Genomic DNA, 17,158 nt, shown 5'->3' with positions numbered 1-17,158 from the left:
TCATTTCAACTTCTGTCTTTAAGACAATATCCATCTCGTCAGTTAGCGCAAAGTCTCTTGCTCCAGTCTCTTCTCAAAAGTGGACCTTAAGTTCTTCAGTTGCTACTTTTTCAAATATCTTGTGGTCTGACCATGTGTTTATATAGACCTCCCTCCAAATCGTTAAAGAAAGCTTCTGCACAGTGATAGCTTAATGCCGTTGTCAGTCATAAGCTTGTACTTTTTGGCACTCTTACTGATAGAGTTTTAAGATAATCCATAAAATAACGGTACCAATCTTTACCTGTAATTCCTCCACTGTCTCCACTCCCTTTGCAGTTCCGTTATCCGGTACTTTTATACTCTTAATAATGGCATAAGTGTATGCAAATTTACACGCTTCTAGGGGAATACAGTCGAAAGCATATCAGCTATCGTATTCAAGTAAGTTTTTAGTCCTTTTTTTTGTTCTTCTGTAAATATTTATCATGTGTTGTAACAGGGTGTATGGAAACTTAGGTCCAGACTATTTAGAGGGATATTTAGCTTCTCAACCTTTTTTATGTAGTCTTGCAGTGTTCCTCTAGGGATAGCCATGGAATTTCTATAGAATAAAACTGACTTCTTGTGGAGTAAGAGAGAAAAAGCTACTATTTTGTTTTCTTCTGGATCACAGCCACTTATCATTCTTTTCTCTTCTGTTTTACTTTTAAGCATTTTATCTTGAATAAAATATAACAGGAAAAAATAATACTTCAGTTCACCTACTGTTCTGACAGGATTAAACAACGCCAGAATTAACACAGTTTTGGGTTTTAAGCTTGCCTTCAACCTTTAAATATGCTGTTTACACAGCCTTTACAAGCATAGCCCACTTTTGGACACCTTCGTATGGCATGCGGAATTTACCTCAGGTATTGTGGCCGAACAAGGGAGTTCGCCATCCCGCGGGATGAAAAAATTACTAACAGCAAACCGGTGAAGATGGCACGTCTCAGAAGCTGCCAAAACAGGCAAATAAAAAGGGAATTCAGTGCGAGCTTACAGCATGATTTTTCTAGTATTTGTAATTAGATATAAGCCTTCAGACAAAATTGAACAAAATTCTATAGTCAATCACCATAAAACGAGATCCAATGTAATATTCTTGATAAAAGTATTAATTAAGGTCAGACATTTTAAAAACGTGCACTACCATCTGTCAGAGCTTTTATAATCCACCAGAAGCCCCATAGGCTCTTATATTGAAACTGTTTGCTTTGGCTAAACATGGCCAGTCTCCCCTATACCAATTTTGATATTTAATTTTGCCCAACTGTAAACTTTTGAATTGAATTCTTAGAAGAAGCTGTTATCTAACCATAATGTGATTTGTATCAAATCGCTTTTGTGGTGTTTATTTTTTCTGGAAATTGGAAGTAGGATAGTGGGTCTCTTATATTATACTGTTGCAGGAAAAGTAGCACATGGAAAATGTTAAAGACCGAGATTCAGCGAAATATAGAATGACTAGTTTCTAAAGACCTATATTCAAAGGACCTCGGGAAGTATTAGTAAGACCCCTCCCCTTTCCATCACAGAAGCGGCTGCCCCCCTCTACACAAGATACTGCCTACGCCCATGCACACAACTTTGCATATCAAATTTGTTTCTAGAAGCCACAATTTTCCTTAAGGCCTATTTTTATTAAGAGAGCATTATTCCAGTTCTTTCCTTACTTTCTATGTTTATTATCGAATGATTTTAACTTTAATTAACTAAAGTGGAATAGGCACTTTTCTCGTTTTATTAAGGAATGACAAGGAATGTGTCCTTCTCTGTCAAACCAGGTTAGGGAATGATAACAACTTACAATACCACCAAGTTTTTATCCTTCCTTAACTTGGTTAGACAGGGAGGAAATCATTTCGTAGTAAAATAAGATAAGCTGGCCTATTCCTTTTTGGTTGACTAAAGCTAAAATCATTCCTTAATCAAAAGTAGAAAATAAGGAATGAACTGGAATAAGGCTCTCTTAACAAAACAGACCTTTAGTGAAAGAGTCCGATTTCGAGTAACACGCAACACATAAATTGCTCAAATATTAACACAATTGGACATTAAATAAATTCAAATTGTCTATCACATGAATTAGCTTTTAGAACTCTTCATTTTTACTCTTAAGCGACATTGCAAAGTTCCAAAGAATCATTATAAAACCAGCTACATGACGCTTATATCCCGTCAATTTTTCGCTATAAATTAGTTTGCACCGTCAAATAAGTCAAATAATCCACCCCCCCCAAATAAAAAAGCAAAAAACTTGTTGATTTAAAAACCGTATATGACGAAAAATGTTGGTCATTACCGAATACAGCTTAACCCTTCTGCTGCTCCGTCCGCATATATTTGCAAAACAGTTGATACCCCCCCCCCCCCACTCCGAACGACCAATTTCGCGTTTTTTTTGTATATAGTTTACTGCTCAACACGACTATTTTCGCCTTGTATTATTTACATTTAAACATCTGTGAATGTGTTCCAACCTGCAAAGTTAACAGGGTGCAATAGAATCAGTATTTATATATTTTTAGAGTTTACTGCTCATATGACTAATTTCGCCTAGTATTATTTACGTCTGCAAAGTTAACACTGCACATGCAACAAATTTTCGAAATAAACTTTCTTTGCATTTGAGTAATGAACACTTCATTTCACTCCCTTAGCGAATATTCTTATTTAAAAAACTAAAAATATGCTTGCTAACTGCTAAACACGAACAAACTCGCCTCATCTAAGTTCGTCAAACTGCTCTACACGTATAAATACGCAACAATAAAATTATAGCACACAGCGGACACGAAATCTCAAAAAGCGCGGGGCAGTCAAAGGGTTGAAAGGGTTAGTCAAAGTCAAAGGGTTGAAAGGGTTAGTCAAAGTCAAAGGGTTATCTTAAATTAGCAAAGATTGTCTACTAAGGTTTTTCAATTTCGGTCTATTTGAATCAGTCTATAGATACATAAAAAATACATAGGCTGAAATAGAAAATAGACTTACGGTACCAAACCAGCAATCCCTTGAACTACCAAAGCATCCGTGGTCAGTGTCCCAGTTTTGTCGAAAGCACATATATCAATTTTACCCGCAAAAGGAATCCTGAATGGCTCTGTGCACCACACCACTAAAACCAAAATAAATCAGAATGCTGATAAAGCTGATAAAGCATCATTATGAATGCTGATCAAGCAAAACAGACATGCAGGATTTTACCTCTGTTTGATTAAAAATATTGAAAAGCTGAGCGTTAAAGTGATTCACGTCACTTTTTATCACAAGTCTTGTGACACATAATATGCAACTATAAGAAATTTCCAAATAGACTCACGACTTTTTATAAACTTGTTTATATGCTTGTGTAATCCTTTGAACCAAAATGAAGCGAATTGAATTAGTTTTAGCACGAGACTCTCGAGTCCATAAATACGCAACATGCCTATGAGATACCGCATTCAGAACCTAATTTAATAAAATAGGTGGGTTCTACTATTGGGGCTGGGCCCCGCCAACAGTTGACGATCTTACGCGGAGAGCTTAAACCTGGTAAGTCTTGTAAGGCATCCAATCCAGATTCTTTCAAAAGATACCACCACCTTGGATGATATCGTTAGCTGTTCTGCATAAATTGAAGCAATGCTATATTTGAGCCAACGAGGCTTACTATAAAAAAAAGAGAGGTTTCAGAAATTATGACCAATAATAATAGTTATAACTAGAATTGAAGCTTCTTGTCGACAATATAGCAGAAACAAAATTTTTTGCGCTATATGCCATAGCGCCATTTTATACGCTATATACGCAATATTCTATCTTTAAATGTATGAAATTTACAAATACCAAAGAGATATCTGAGCTAAAGAGAACTTTTGAGTTGGAGAGAAGTCTATGTGATTTTTATTTTTGCAATTAGAGGCATATGAGCCTTATTTAAGCAATATATTACTATTAATATCACATATACTGAGCTAAAAACATAAGTTACAAAAGCAAAAACAGCATACTGAGTCCATGCTTTCAAAAGATTCTATTTGCTATTTTAAAGTTTGAATTCATTTTGGTAATTATTTGTGCCGAAATCATTACACTAAAATCTGAAAAATCATGGATCTTGATTTAAATCCAAGACCAGATCTTTTGCAAGTGTCCATTTTTAGTGCGTTCGAGCATCCCTTGTCCGACTTATAGGCTTATCACTAACTTCCCCGGATGTAATATCAAAAAAGATAACAATAAATATTTCTGGCAACTAGTTAACTGAAACGTTATGGGCAAAAAACAACATAGCTTATTTATAATATCCCCGAAGCTTAGCCTCATTTCAAAATTGCTCTCCCTTTTTGTTTTCTGCCTATAATTTCATGTGTTTGTTCCATTTTTAAAAAAGATGGAATTTTTTGTTTACATACGACATCACTTATCTGGATTTCCGGGAGTAGCAGGTGTAACTTATTCGAGAACTGATTAAAACTGTTTAAAGTAGTTATCCTCCTATGAGCTGAATGGGATACCCATTCAGCTGAGATGTCAACTCAATTTCAAGTTTTAACGTCCCTTTGCTTTTATCTAAAGATGAGAAAATGCTGCCTCTTGAAAACCACAGTGTTAAGGATTTCAATTGGAGGACATCTGTATCAGCAATAATAATAATAATAAAAAAAAAAACTGTCATTGGATGATGGTATAGCAAAATAAATATAAATGTAGAATTTTCCATCCTAAAGCTCCAAAGTCCTATTTATTCAAAGTATATGCCCATACAGAAAGGTAGGGACTTTCCTAGGAAGTCCCCTTTACTCCTCAATCTCTATCCACACAGAAAGATATTCCAACTGCTTGGTACCGTATGTTACTGAACTTCTCATTAGTTGATCATGCCCTTTTATTTCAGACTGAGCTAACTTTTAAAACATTGAAATCTTTTTCTGTTTTAAATTATGTTTTACTTCTTACTCTTTTTATTCGCACTTAATTTAAATTAAAAAAACTTCCTTTAAACTTGTGTTTTTTTTCTTTTATCTTTCTTCTTTCCCATCCTTAATTATTGGATTTGACCAGCCATATTTTATCACTTTGACTGCTTTTCAATATTTTCCGACAATTTTTTTTTATGAGTACCTACTTTTCAGCCTAGATATCAATATAAAAAAAAAGAAATCGCCATTTTAGGATGAAAGTTGATTAAAAACTGGGATGTGGTATTAGGGTTGGCCCTGGTTAAGTATTTAGGGTTGAAGAGGTTACGTGCTGAGCTTGAGCATCGTAAGTGCCGCATGGTATCAGCTAATGGACATAAACAGGTCTGCGAAGGGTGGAGAGGATTTCCCCCTAGGAGGATAAAATAAAAGTTCAAAATAGGAATAAAATCCTTTTTAATAGACAGTGTATAGAAATTCACAAAAATACCAGATATTTCGGTCACATATACAGTGACCGTCATCAGTAGTAAAACTAAGCAAAAACAATTTAAAACAAAAGTTTATATATGAAATCAAATAAAACTACATATTGTTTAATTCTTTTCAAAGCAAAGGCGGAAGCTAGCCTCTTTGACCTTCTTGGATTCAGTTCATTAGTGTTTAATGGTATAAAATTTGGACAGAGGTCAACTACATTGGGTGAATTGAACTTTACTCTTGTCAGATTTTAATAAATTATCATAGATAGAGTTCAGCCCAAATTTTTCTTTAAACCCCGATCCCTAGAAATCAAAGAGACATCTCCGAAATTATCTACCCCCTAGGAGAGGGGGTGGGGGAGAAGAAAGACAATGAAAAACCTCACTTTATGCCTAGGTGACTGTGTAATTGTTCTCCTTTATCCTTGAGTTTATTTTTTAGTGATTGAACTCGCAAAGAGTATTTTACTTTCTGGTCTAAAACTATTCAATACCAATACAACTTTTCTTTACCTATTCTTTCTTTATTCTATTATTTAATCTTTATTTATTCTTTATTCTATTCTTTCTTTACAACTATTCTTTATTCTTTAAGTTTCATAGACATGAAACTACATCATTTTCATTTTAATGTATAGCACCTTTAAAGTGCTTTAATTTGTTACCATTAGACCTATTAATTGTAAAACAAATTAAACTTATAGCAGCCATAATTCATCGTTTTTTATTAACATCCATTCCTTCTTATTGTCGTTTTAATTGTCTATCAAAATAAAGTAAGATTTGAAGATTCCAATAAGCTCATCTGAACTCTTGAAATAGGAAACTTATTTAATTAAGGTACTCTGGACGGGAGTGTCCTTTTAAGCTGCTAAAGACCACTACTTCAGTGGAAACGAAGTTGATGGTAAATGAATGATTTATTTTCGATGGGTTTAATTGCAAAAAAGTTACACAAAATACAAGCTGAGGAGTTTCTTTTTATTGTTTAATTTCAATTAGTTTTACTATTAGAAAATTTTTGGTTGCTGGATATATTAGAATAAACCTGTTACACCCACCAAAATAAGTAAAAAACCACCAAAATAGAATTCTATCTAAGCCTCTGTTTATCGTAATATGGCGCTAACTGCCTTGATTTTGTTTTTTGGCAGTCCTTTTATGAAAAAAAAAAAAATCCTTCGAATGGTAGGGGAAGGAAATCTTGATAAATATTGGACGGTAATGTCTTTAGTTTTACTTGTCTTAGTCTTTCGCTACCCCTCTCTCTTCTCATTATTCTTATTACCTGTTGCAAAACCCGCTATGCAGTAACTAATGGACACGACAAAAACAGAGAACAAAAATAAAAAAGAGAGAAAAAAGAGAAAACAAAAAATTGTTCGCAAAAATTATTTAACAACTTTTGTAAACAATAAAATTCTCCACTTCGTTTAATGAGATTTGATTCAATTTTGTTTCTTTCGTACGAATGTTTGGGAAAAAATATTGCAGTTGATTTTAGATAACTGCTAATTAAATGACGTGTAATTAATTTAATACATATTTAGTTCTGTCATTTTCAAAGCATACTTTAAAAACAGAAAACTGTACATCCAGTTCATCAATCGATGACGTCATTAAACTTTGGTCGTCTCCAGTCAGTCTCATTGAAGCAACAGCCTTGTATTTACAGTCGATACTTACCAAGAATATGCTTTAGTATCAGAATTTGCAGCATTAAGACATTAGCTATATGCATACCGTGCCATTTCTGGTGGATAACTACATAAAACGCAAACACGCATCAGGAAGGTGATTGTCCCTCTCCCTCTTTGAAAAAATTCCTGGCATCATCTGTAAGCAGGCTCCCGATTTTGTGGTGGATTACAGCCCCTTTAAAAGAAGGCTATATGCCGCTTTCAGCTGTTTTGTATCTTGTCAAGCACTGTTATTTCTGGAGGCAAATGGTGGAACGAAGCTTCGTATGAAAGATCAATAAAATATTTCAGCCGCTATTACCAATAATAACGGTTATAGTTGGAGGTAAAATGTGTTATTTTCAATTAGACACAGATAAAACTTTAGCGCTATGACAAGGATTGCATGCATCCTTCTAATGTATCGACCCTTCTAGTAATTTCAATTCATCTATTGTTTTATCATCACTCTTTACTTTTGTAAAAACTAGTTGTGTGTATACTATTACATCTTACAAAGCAATGTTGCCTCTAATAAGTTCGAATAATAAACGTTTTGATGGAGGATTTCAACTCTCTAAGATTAAAATTGAGAGCTCAATTGTGTTTATCAATAATCTTTTTTCAATCTTAATACAGATTTGATATTTCAGCATTAAAGCTTTAAATTCTTGTTTTGTTGCATCAAACCCCTTTCCTCAAATTGTTACATTGAACTTTATTTCCTTATTCCAATTCGCTTATCTGTGCTAAGGAGATGGCCTCTAAATCTTAATTTGACCGAGAATGTCAACAACGCCTTTTACATTACCACACAACATTATGCTCCTCCTTTACCTTAGCCTTTCAAACAAGGTCAATTATGAATGGAGGGTGTAAATCGACTTACTCAATTTGGCCAATGCAGCAAGAGACGAGTTCACAGCTAAAGATAGTTCAATCGGTAGCTCAGGAGGTACAACTGAAGTAAGGATAAGAGTGCACTCTAAAAATAATTTATATCTATTTCGCTCTGGATTTCTCGACCCTAAAAAAAATAAAACGATCATTTGTAGTTTAGAATAAGTTTAATTGATGGCATTGCTTAATTGCTTATTTGATAAAGTTTCTAAAAGCCAAATGAGCCTTGTCAATATAATATATAACAATCCAAAGCAACAAACGCATCTTCAATAACATTACATTTAATTAAAAAGAAGAGAGGTTATAAGATGCATTCACTTGTGAGTATGACGAAGAAAATAATGCACTAAAGAACTAAGAAATTTCTGCCAGGAATCGAATTTCGTTTTGGCTGCCAAACTTCGCGTCGACCTACGGAAATTGTCTTTATTTCGATAGTAAATATAATTGCTTCTGTTTCGAACCCGAGCTGACAAACGTGCTTTTACAACCAGAAAGATTGTGTTAAAATCATTTTAAGATTAGCAGTCATAAATTTTAAAGTACCAAGGGCATTAAAAATAAAGACATTTCCCCCCTGGACCCATATAAAGTTTATTCAAATCTGGAAACCAGTTTTCAAAAATTTTTCTCTCGGTTGCTTCAAAATCATGAAGTTATTACGGCAGTATCATATTTTGTCAGTATTGTCACGTTGAATCGGAAAGATAAATGAGCAAAATTAATTAGTTAAATTTGAAAACAATTTTGTCCGTAAAATATCAAAAAATAAAATCTGCTGATTCCAAAGGCAACTATGCCTTCAAAGGACAGCTACAGTATCTTAAGATGGTTGGTGCTATATTTTAAGATTTTTGTCTGCTGATATTTTACCCACGTTTCTTTTGTTTTAATTTTGCATTTGCAAGTATCAAAACTACATAACTCCACATGGAAATTTTTGTCTAGAAATTGAACTATTTTTATTAATTTAATATATACACGCTAGCTTAGGTTTCCACTCCAACTAGACTGCATTAGATTGAACTTCAATCTAATTCCAACAATTAGACTTCATTTTCACTGTCCTTGGCTCCTTAAAGAAAACTGGAAACCATATTTGTTCGGCTATTTTTCACCCTCATTTTCTTCTTGACCCAGTAACAAGACTAAGTGTTTTCTGCCTCAACTGGCATCTGGAACTTAGATGCTACGTGGAATTATTGTCCACGTTGGTTCATTATTTTTTATAATCAATCAAAGTAAATTTGGTCTTATTCTTGGTTATCAATGGGAATGGTCCCATCAATGTCTATAAAGTCTGTCGTGTATCATAGGCCGCGCAATAGCGCTGCCTAAGTAAAAAGCAAAGTGGGTACAATGTATTATTATTTTTGTTCTGACCAAGGGACTCCGTATAGAAGGAGTTGTCGGAGAAACTTCAAAAGGAGCTCATTCGATCGGAAATTGAAAGTTCTAGTATCTTTTTTAAGAGTCAAAAGTGATTAGAAGGTAACATGCCACATCTCCCCCCCCCCCCCCAGTTATGCTAGTTGCCAATTATTACCATGCAAGTTTTTTATGGAAGGGCTGGTATTCTAAACTTCGAAGGGGGCTCATTCGATTGGAAATCGGAAGTTTTAGTACCCTTTATAAGAATCAAAAGTGATCGGGAGTGAGCCTGACCCCCCCCCCCCATGCCCTCTTTTTCCCAAAACATCCGATCGTAATTTTAAGATGGTCCTGTTGTTCAAAATAGTCCAAAGGTCACATAACAAAGCCTCCAGGGTTGATTCAATCCCTATATGCTTATAAGTTTTTCATAAAATGGGTGGTCGTATAAACTTAAAATGGGGCTCATCCGATTAAAAATCGGAAGTTCTAGTGCTTCCGATCAAAATTTTCAGATAGCTATTTTGTTTATAATAGTCCACAGGTCGTATAACTATGCCTCCTTGGTTAATAAAACCCCATAATCCTATGGGGGCAGTAAGTTATCCAAGCTGCCAATTGTTAACACAAAAGGTTTTTACGGAAGGGGTGGTTGTGTAAACTTCAGAAGATGCTCATTCAATTTGAAACCGAAAATCCTAGCTCTCTTCTTAAGAGAATAAGTGATCGGAGGGCAACCACTCATCCCCCTTCCTTTTCCCCCAAATGCTTCCGATCAAAATTTTGAGACAGCCATTTTGTCTAAAATATTCCGAAGGTCAAATAACTATGGTTCCAGGTTTAATAATTCCCCAGCCCTCGGGACAAGGGCTACAAGTACTTGCTGTCCATTGTAAACATATAAGGTTTTTATGGAAATAATGGTCGTGTAAACTTTGGAGGGGGCTCATTCGATAGGAAATCGAACGTTCTAGTGCCCTTTTTAAGACTCATCAGTGATCGGAGGGTATCCAGCCCCTCCCCCCTCAGGTTCTTTTTTCTCCAAGTGCATCCGACCAAAATTTTGATATAGCCATTTTCATCAAAATACTCCGAAAGTCAAATAACTATAACTCAGGGGTTCACAAATTCCCCCAGCCCCTTGGGAAAGGGCTGTAACATCTGCAAGTTGCCCATAGTTAACATATTGTACGGTTCCGTTGAGGGGTTGGTCGTATACAGTTTGGATGGGGCTCATTCGATTGGAATCCCGGTAACACCCTTCAATCTGGATGCTTTGTTTTGGATGTTTTGTTCGAGGGGGGTTACAAAAACATCTACAAAACGCATCAAAATTTTTTGTAGCCTTTTTACGAGTAGAATTATCTTTGGGTGATGGTGGAGGGGGGGGAGCTGAAGCCCGGTGAACTCTTCACACTGGATGCACATTGAGTTTTTATTTGACAAAACTTTCATTTTTTTTTAAATTTTACTTTCGCTTTGAAATCGCTTAATATATATATATATATATATATATATATATATATATATATATATATATATATATATATATATATATATATACTACTATTACTACTACTACTACTACTACTAACAACTCACCGCAGCACCAAGCCGCATAAGGCCAACACAGCTACTCCCGCTCCTCATCCATCTCGATATATTCAGAGCCTCACTTCTTACACCCTCCCACGAAGTTCCCATTTCCTTTAAATCTTTCTTTATGACTTTAATTCAGCAAAGCCCGAATGACACTCGCGCTACAATTGGGGTACAAGGGGGACGATTTCTATGTTCATATATCTAGTAATTACAGTTAGTTTTGAGTTTCAGTTGAATATCTGTTTTATTTTTGGCACATTACAAGTTCATTATTGGTTTTGTTTTTTATCAAGTTTGTTTGTTTTATCGATTTCCTTCAGCTTTAATGTCTGTTTCTTTTATCTATAATTGGGGTACAAGGAGGACGACTTCCCAGTTCATATATCTAGTGATTTATGTTCATTTTAAGTTTGAGTTGAATATCAGTTATATTTTTGGTACATCATAAGTTAACTCTTGGTTTCATTTTTAATAAGTCTAAAATCTGTTTCTTTTAACTTCAAATTCATTGCTCATTACAATTTCTGGAAGTTTTTTTTTGGCTCTTCATAGCTTCGCTCTTTAATTTCGTTAAAAAACACTTGTTTTTTTTAATTAATACTGATAGACATCAACATATATTTCTTCCCCATGGCTTTCTGAAACCGAACTTTGGGTTAAAAATAAGGCGTTTTCCATTGGCAAACCAGATTCTTAAACCAAGATTGAAAATTATCGGAGGAGCCAAGAAGTTCATAAGACTGGATTGTTGCATTGCAGCCTCTGGAACGTTGAGTTTATAAACCTGAATCACGACTGGGCCAAACCAACTATCCCCAATCTAGATTATGAACTTACAATCCTGATTGCCATTGGAACTTAAGTTTCATAATATGGATTATCAGGGGAATGATAAATTTTACAACGCAGATTAGAATTTTGAACTCGGTTTCTCAGTGGAAAAGGCTTGTAGTTTCTAGAGAGGAATCTAACTCAGACGAAGTCTCTATTTTAAGCCTACTGAGCCTGCAGCAGTCGTGATAGTCCGATCCATAAAAGCTTTTCTGCCAAGTCTGTGCCGATTATCTATAAAGATAAAAGACGCAAATATATACATATGCACTATAAAAGAATTCTACATAGACAATAATCAAACCTTCGATCCAGAGGTAAGCGGCGGCTGCAATGGCAAAAATCAGCAAGAATAGGATAAACAGGAACGTTTCTAGATTATTAGCAGTAACTCGCTTAACCCCAAAGAGGATAGTTCTTAAAAGCTTTCCTTGGGAGGTATCAAATCCAGTGCGTAGAACAAAAGCTAAACAGCCATTTTCATGGCCTGAAAAAAAATGTGACAAATATAAATAAAAAAAAACAAACTTTTTATTAAATGCCAAAATTCTACCAAATATCGCAGAAACATTATTACAAATAGGTTTTTTTTTCCGAATTTGACTTTATTTTTCGACACGAATTTAATATATTTTGCTCAATATTATAGGGATAACAGGCCGACCATTATTTTCATTCATTTTCTTGTATTTCATATTATTAATGAACATATTGGATTTATTTTCTAAGCTCCTGGGTCACAGATTTTGTCTTTGTCAGATATTTAATGTTAATGTTTAATTTTTAATCATTTAAACGATCATGTCTAAATGTTACTTTTACAATAACACTATTTAAAGTACGTTTTGCTATGTCCAGTGTTTCAAGTCTCCTACAACACTAACTTGAACAAAGAAACTAGGAGCTCTACAGAAAATTCAATTATATTTACAAGTTTGTCTTGAAGATTTACACAGATATTCCAAGATAATTTGGACAAAAAAATATGGGCGACCACAAGATTAGGAATTCACTTTCAAAAAGCTTAAGCAGCTTGGTAAGAAACTCGTATGTTAGACGTTGAGTAAAAAAAAAAAATCCTCATTGTAATTATACAACTTTGCAGCTAACACCATCTACAGCCAGTTTATATTAGAACAATAAATACAGAGGATACTTCATCTCTTAAAATGTGCTAGAAGCAGGACTATAAAAATCTATCCTTGAGTCATGTTTGGCTCCTTTAAAGAAGGTTGCGTTGCAGCCATGAAACTTCATTCCAGGACAAGCGTAACGGGATCGGTAACTACGTCCGGTCCCTGCAAATCCCTTATTGAAAAAAAAAATCAGTGCAGCCTTAGATACAACTTATGAAGACCAACGGTCCTATTTATCACGATCGAATCCCTAAATTGGATAGCTCAGCGTCTATACCAAAAGCGACCGTTGCTAAGCCAACTCCTAAACTGAATGAAGCAACTATAGATCATGGTTGCGGCATCTACCGGAACCTAGTAAAGAACAAACTCTAGCCTGTAGTAGCCAAATATTGGATAAAGTGTTTTGAAAAAATAACTGTCAAGCGAGGGAGAATCGCCGTTTGAAGCAAATTCAGGAATGGTACCTATTATAAGTCTGAATGAAGAATCTCACTGTGTTTTATTTTGTTGTAACTGCCAGTGTGTTCAAAATAAATGCATTTTGAGCTGATTTATTAAAAAAAAATCTAATTTGCTGTTTAAAAAGTAAAAATAAATATGGACTTCCTGAATAAATGCAACCAGGTTTGTTTCCGGTGCGGATTTCCTCGGTTCTAAAAATTTAATTGAGATGACTTCAAGGGCTAAAATTTTGAACAGATCATAATAATAATAAAAATGGTCAAGAGAGTCAATACAACCCGTTTAGCTACCCTTGCCCCCACCCCCATAAAGTAAAAACTAAAATATACTCGACCATCCCATCCAATACAACCCCAAAATACCAAAAGCGACCATTGCTAAGCCAACTCCTAAATTGAATGAAGCAACTATAGATCATGGTTGGGGCATCTACCGGAACCTAATAAAGAACAAACTCTAGCCTATAGTAGCCAAAAATTGAATAAAGTGTTTGAAAAAATAACTGTCAAGCGAGGGAGAATCGCCGTTTGAAGCAAATTCAGGAATGGTACCTATTATAAGTCTGAATGAAGAATCTCACTGTGTTTTATTTTGTTGTAACTGCCAGTGTGTTCAAAATAAATGCATTTTGAGCTGATTTATTAAAAAAAATCTAATTTGCTGTTTAAAAAGTAAAAATAAATATGGACTTCCTGAATAAATGCAACCAGGTTTGTTTCCGGTGCGGATTTCCTCGGTTCTAAAAATTTAATTGAGATGACTTCAAGGGCTAAAATTTTGAACAGATCATAATAATAATAAAAATGGTAAAGAGAGTAAATACAACCCGTTTAGCTACCCTTGCCCCCACCCCCATAAAGTAAAAACTAAAATATACTCGACCATCCCATCCAATACACCCCCAAAATACAAAAAGCGACCATTGCTAAGCCAACTCCTAAATTGAATGAAGCAACTATAGATCATGGTTGGGGCATCTACCGGAACCTAATAAAGAACAAACTCTAGCCTATAGTAGCCAAAAATTGAATAAAGTGTTTGAAAAAATAACTTTCAAGCGAGGAAGAATCGCCGTTTGAAGCAAATTTAGGAATGGTACCTATTATAAGTCTGAATGAAGAATCTCACTGTGTTTTATCTTGTTGTAACTGCCAGTTTGTTCAAAATCAATACATTTTGAGCTGATTTATTAAAAATAAATCTAATTTGCTGTTTAAAAAGTAAAAACAAATATGGACTTCCTGAATAAATGCAACCAGGTTTGTTTCCAGTGCGGATTTCCTCGGTTCTAAAAATTTTATTGATATGACTTCAAGGGCTAAAATTTTAAGCAGATCATACTAATAATTTTATAAATGGTCAAGAGAGTCAATAAAACTACTTGTCCCGGGTAAGCTACCCTTCCCCCCCCCCCCCCACAAAGTAAAAACTAAAATATACTCGACCATTCCATCTAATACGACCTTGAAATTTCAGAGGGGTCCCTTAACCTATTAATTTATGCCCTTAGAATTACTTGAGATATTGAAGCTGGAAATACACCCTTTTGAAAACCTGGTTGCAAATAGTAAGTTTTAATTTAGCTATCCCCCCCCCTCAACATTTTCTGTAAGTTTCAACTTAACACCCTTAATTGTTCCAGAAAATTGCCGATACCTGATTTTGAAAACCTGGATGCACAGAGTGTATTTGAATTTCGTTCAACAGGTCCCTAAACATTCCATGAAAGTTTCAACTTAATGCCCTTAGCCATTCCTGAGATGCTACAGACACACCATTTTTACAAATTGTATACCAAGATTGTCTTCGGATTTAGTTCAAAACCCCCTTAGCATTCCCTGAAAGTTCCAACTAATACCGTTATCTGTTCCCGATAACACGAGCCTTTGTTTTTGCTTTTTTGACCACTTGATAGACATATATAGTAACACCTCCATCAACATTCCCTGAAACGTGGATTCATATATTGGGCTTTGGTTTGATTCAATATCCCCAGAAAGTTTCATGTAAGTACCCTTAGAAGTTCCTAAAAAAAATGCAGATACGTCCTTTTGACATTCTGGATGCACATAGCGTATTTTTATTTAGTTCAACACCCCTGGAAGTTTCAAGTTAATACCACTAACAGTTCCTGAGATAATGCGGAGAAGACCTGGTAGTAAACTAGATTTACTTGAATGACTGGCAATAGTGTCAGTCCAAAGGTATAGATGAGGGAGTCGATCTCACCTAAGGTCTTGCAGGAGGCCTATTACCCGTTCCGAGTCGGGACAAGGGAAAGTCAAGCAAAGCAGAAAACTGTTTTGACAGATATTCAAGTTCATAACAAATACTTGAACCCAAATGGTGATGGGAAACAGAGACAGAAAAGCTAATGAGAGAAATGGAAACTGCTTGCGACTCCTACAAAGATCCCGAGAAAAATCCAAGAGAACCGACTTTACAGTGAACAAACGCAGCTTTTGGTTCCCTTCCAAAGTCATAGATTTCTGATAACTGTTTTGCAAAAAACATCTGAAAAAGAACATACTCTAAAAGGATTATCGTCCATCACTGCTGCGGCTCAGCATGGATCTCCTCCATTTGCCTTAGGATGAATAATCAGGTAAAAAAAAAAAAAAAAAAAAAAAAAAAAAACAGAAATTACCACAAAAAGAGAAAAATTCCACCCCTTAAGGCCTCTAATGGCTAGAGTGTCATATAACCTTTACTAAAAACTATTTGTATTATAAATAGTGTTAAAAAAAAAGAAAAAATCACAATGCTAATCATTTACATAAACAGCTACAACAGACAAGGTGTCCTTTGCGGTAAGTGAAAACTAAACGCAACATCGTCATTTGCGTCATCTTCAACATCGTCTTTTCTATTTACTAGAAAATACATAGAAAATCATAATATTAATCAAGACTTCTCGACAAAAAACAATTTGATTTATTTTTTTTTATTTTGAAAGGACACTTTTTTGTCAGAGCCTTTCTTTTGATTCTATTTTATTCAAAAGCACAAGAAATTGATGCTTAAATAAAATTTTAAAGTAAAACTTTGTAATTTTTGAAAGGATCTGTTTACTATATTAAAGCAATTGAAATTGACAAAACAATATATAATTCACCAATTGCTATTCTATGTATTTGAAAATAATATAATTAGAAAAATATTACTTTATAATACGTTGATGAAACCAAATTGACTTTTGAAACCAAAAGTTCAAATAGGGATAAAATCCTTTTAATAGACAGTGATTTTCACAAACAGTAATAAAATTTCACAAAAAATACTCGATATTTCGGTTACATATGCAATGACCGTCATACGGTCACTGCATATGTGACCGAAATATCTAGTATTTTTTTGTGAAATTTATCACTGTTTGTGAAAATCACTGTCCTATTTGAACTTTTATTTATCGTCATGCAAAGGCAGTACGGTCTCCGACATTAAATTGAATTTTTAAAAATTATTATATATAGCCAAAGAATTCCTAGAACTTAGAGATTTTTTTATTTCTTTGACAAAGAACAACTGTTTAAAATGGAGTTTTGTGAGTAAAACACTTTAGGCTTTAGAATGTTTAATAGGGTGACGGCTCTACTCTTATTTGTGATAATTTTGAAAGTAAAAAGGGATCTTGAAACCAAAAACAAACAGAAGTTATTCTATATATGAAGGGGGCCTGATGCACAGCCTTTACGCAAAGGCTTTATCTTTCATCCAATGCTTCAATGAACTCTGTAAAAGAAAGGTAATGGGCAAAATTT

The 17,158-nt window shown here is 34.6% G+C and overlaps 1 protein-coding gene across 2 annotated transcripts in view; it reads right to left on the bottom strand.

The window, feature by feature from the left end:
- LOC148941471 (endoplasmic reticulum transmembrane helix translocase) overlaps positions 1-17,158 on the bottom strand; it is a 96,373-nt gene that overhangs the window by 42,580 nt on the left and 36,635 nt on the right. For both annotated transcript variants that reach the window (XM_089104085.1, XM_089104086.1), the window contains exons 7-9: positions 12,101-12,283; positions 7,979-8,116; positions 3,016-3,139 (exon numbers count right to left, since the gene is read on the bottom strand). In XM_089104085.1, coding sequence (XP_088960211.1) covers positions 3,016-3,139; positions 7,979-8,116; positions 12,101-12,283 — 445 coding nt within the window. The remainder of the gene's footprint in view (positions 1-3,015; positions 3,140-7,978; positions 8,117-12,100; positions 12,284-17,158) is intronic.

This window comes from Artemia sp. Qi Xiang Cuo, chromosome 18, assembly GCF_049724085.1.
Source record: "Artemia sp. Qi Xiang Cuo chromosome 18, ASM4972408v1, whole genome shotgun sequence".
Classification (NCBI taxonomy): domain Eukaryota; kingdom Metazoa; phylum Arthropoda; class Branchiopoda; order Anostraca; family Artemiidae; genus Artemia; species Artemia sp. Qi Xiang Cuo.
This window is presented reverse-complemented; position numbering and strand designations above follow the sequence as displayed.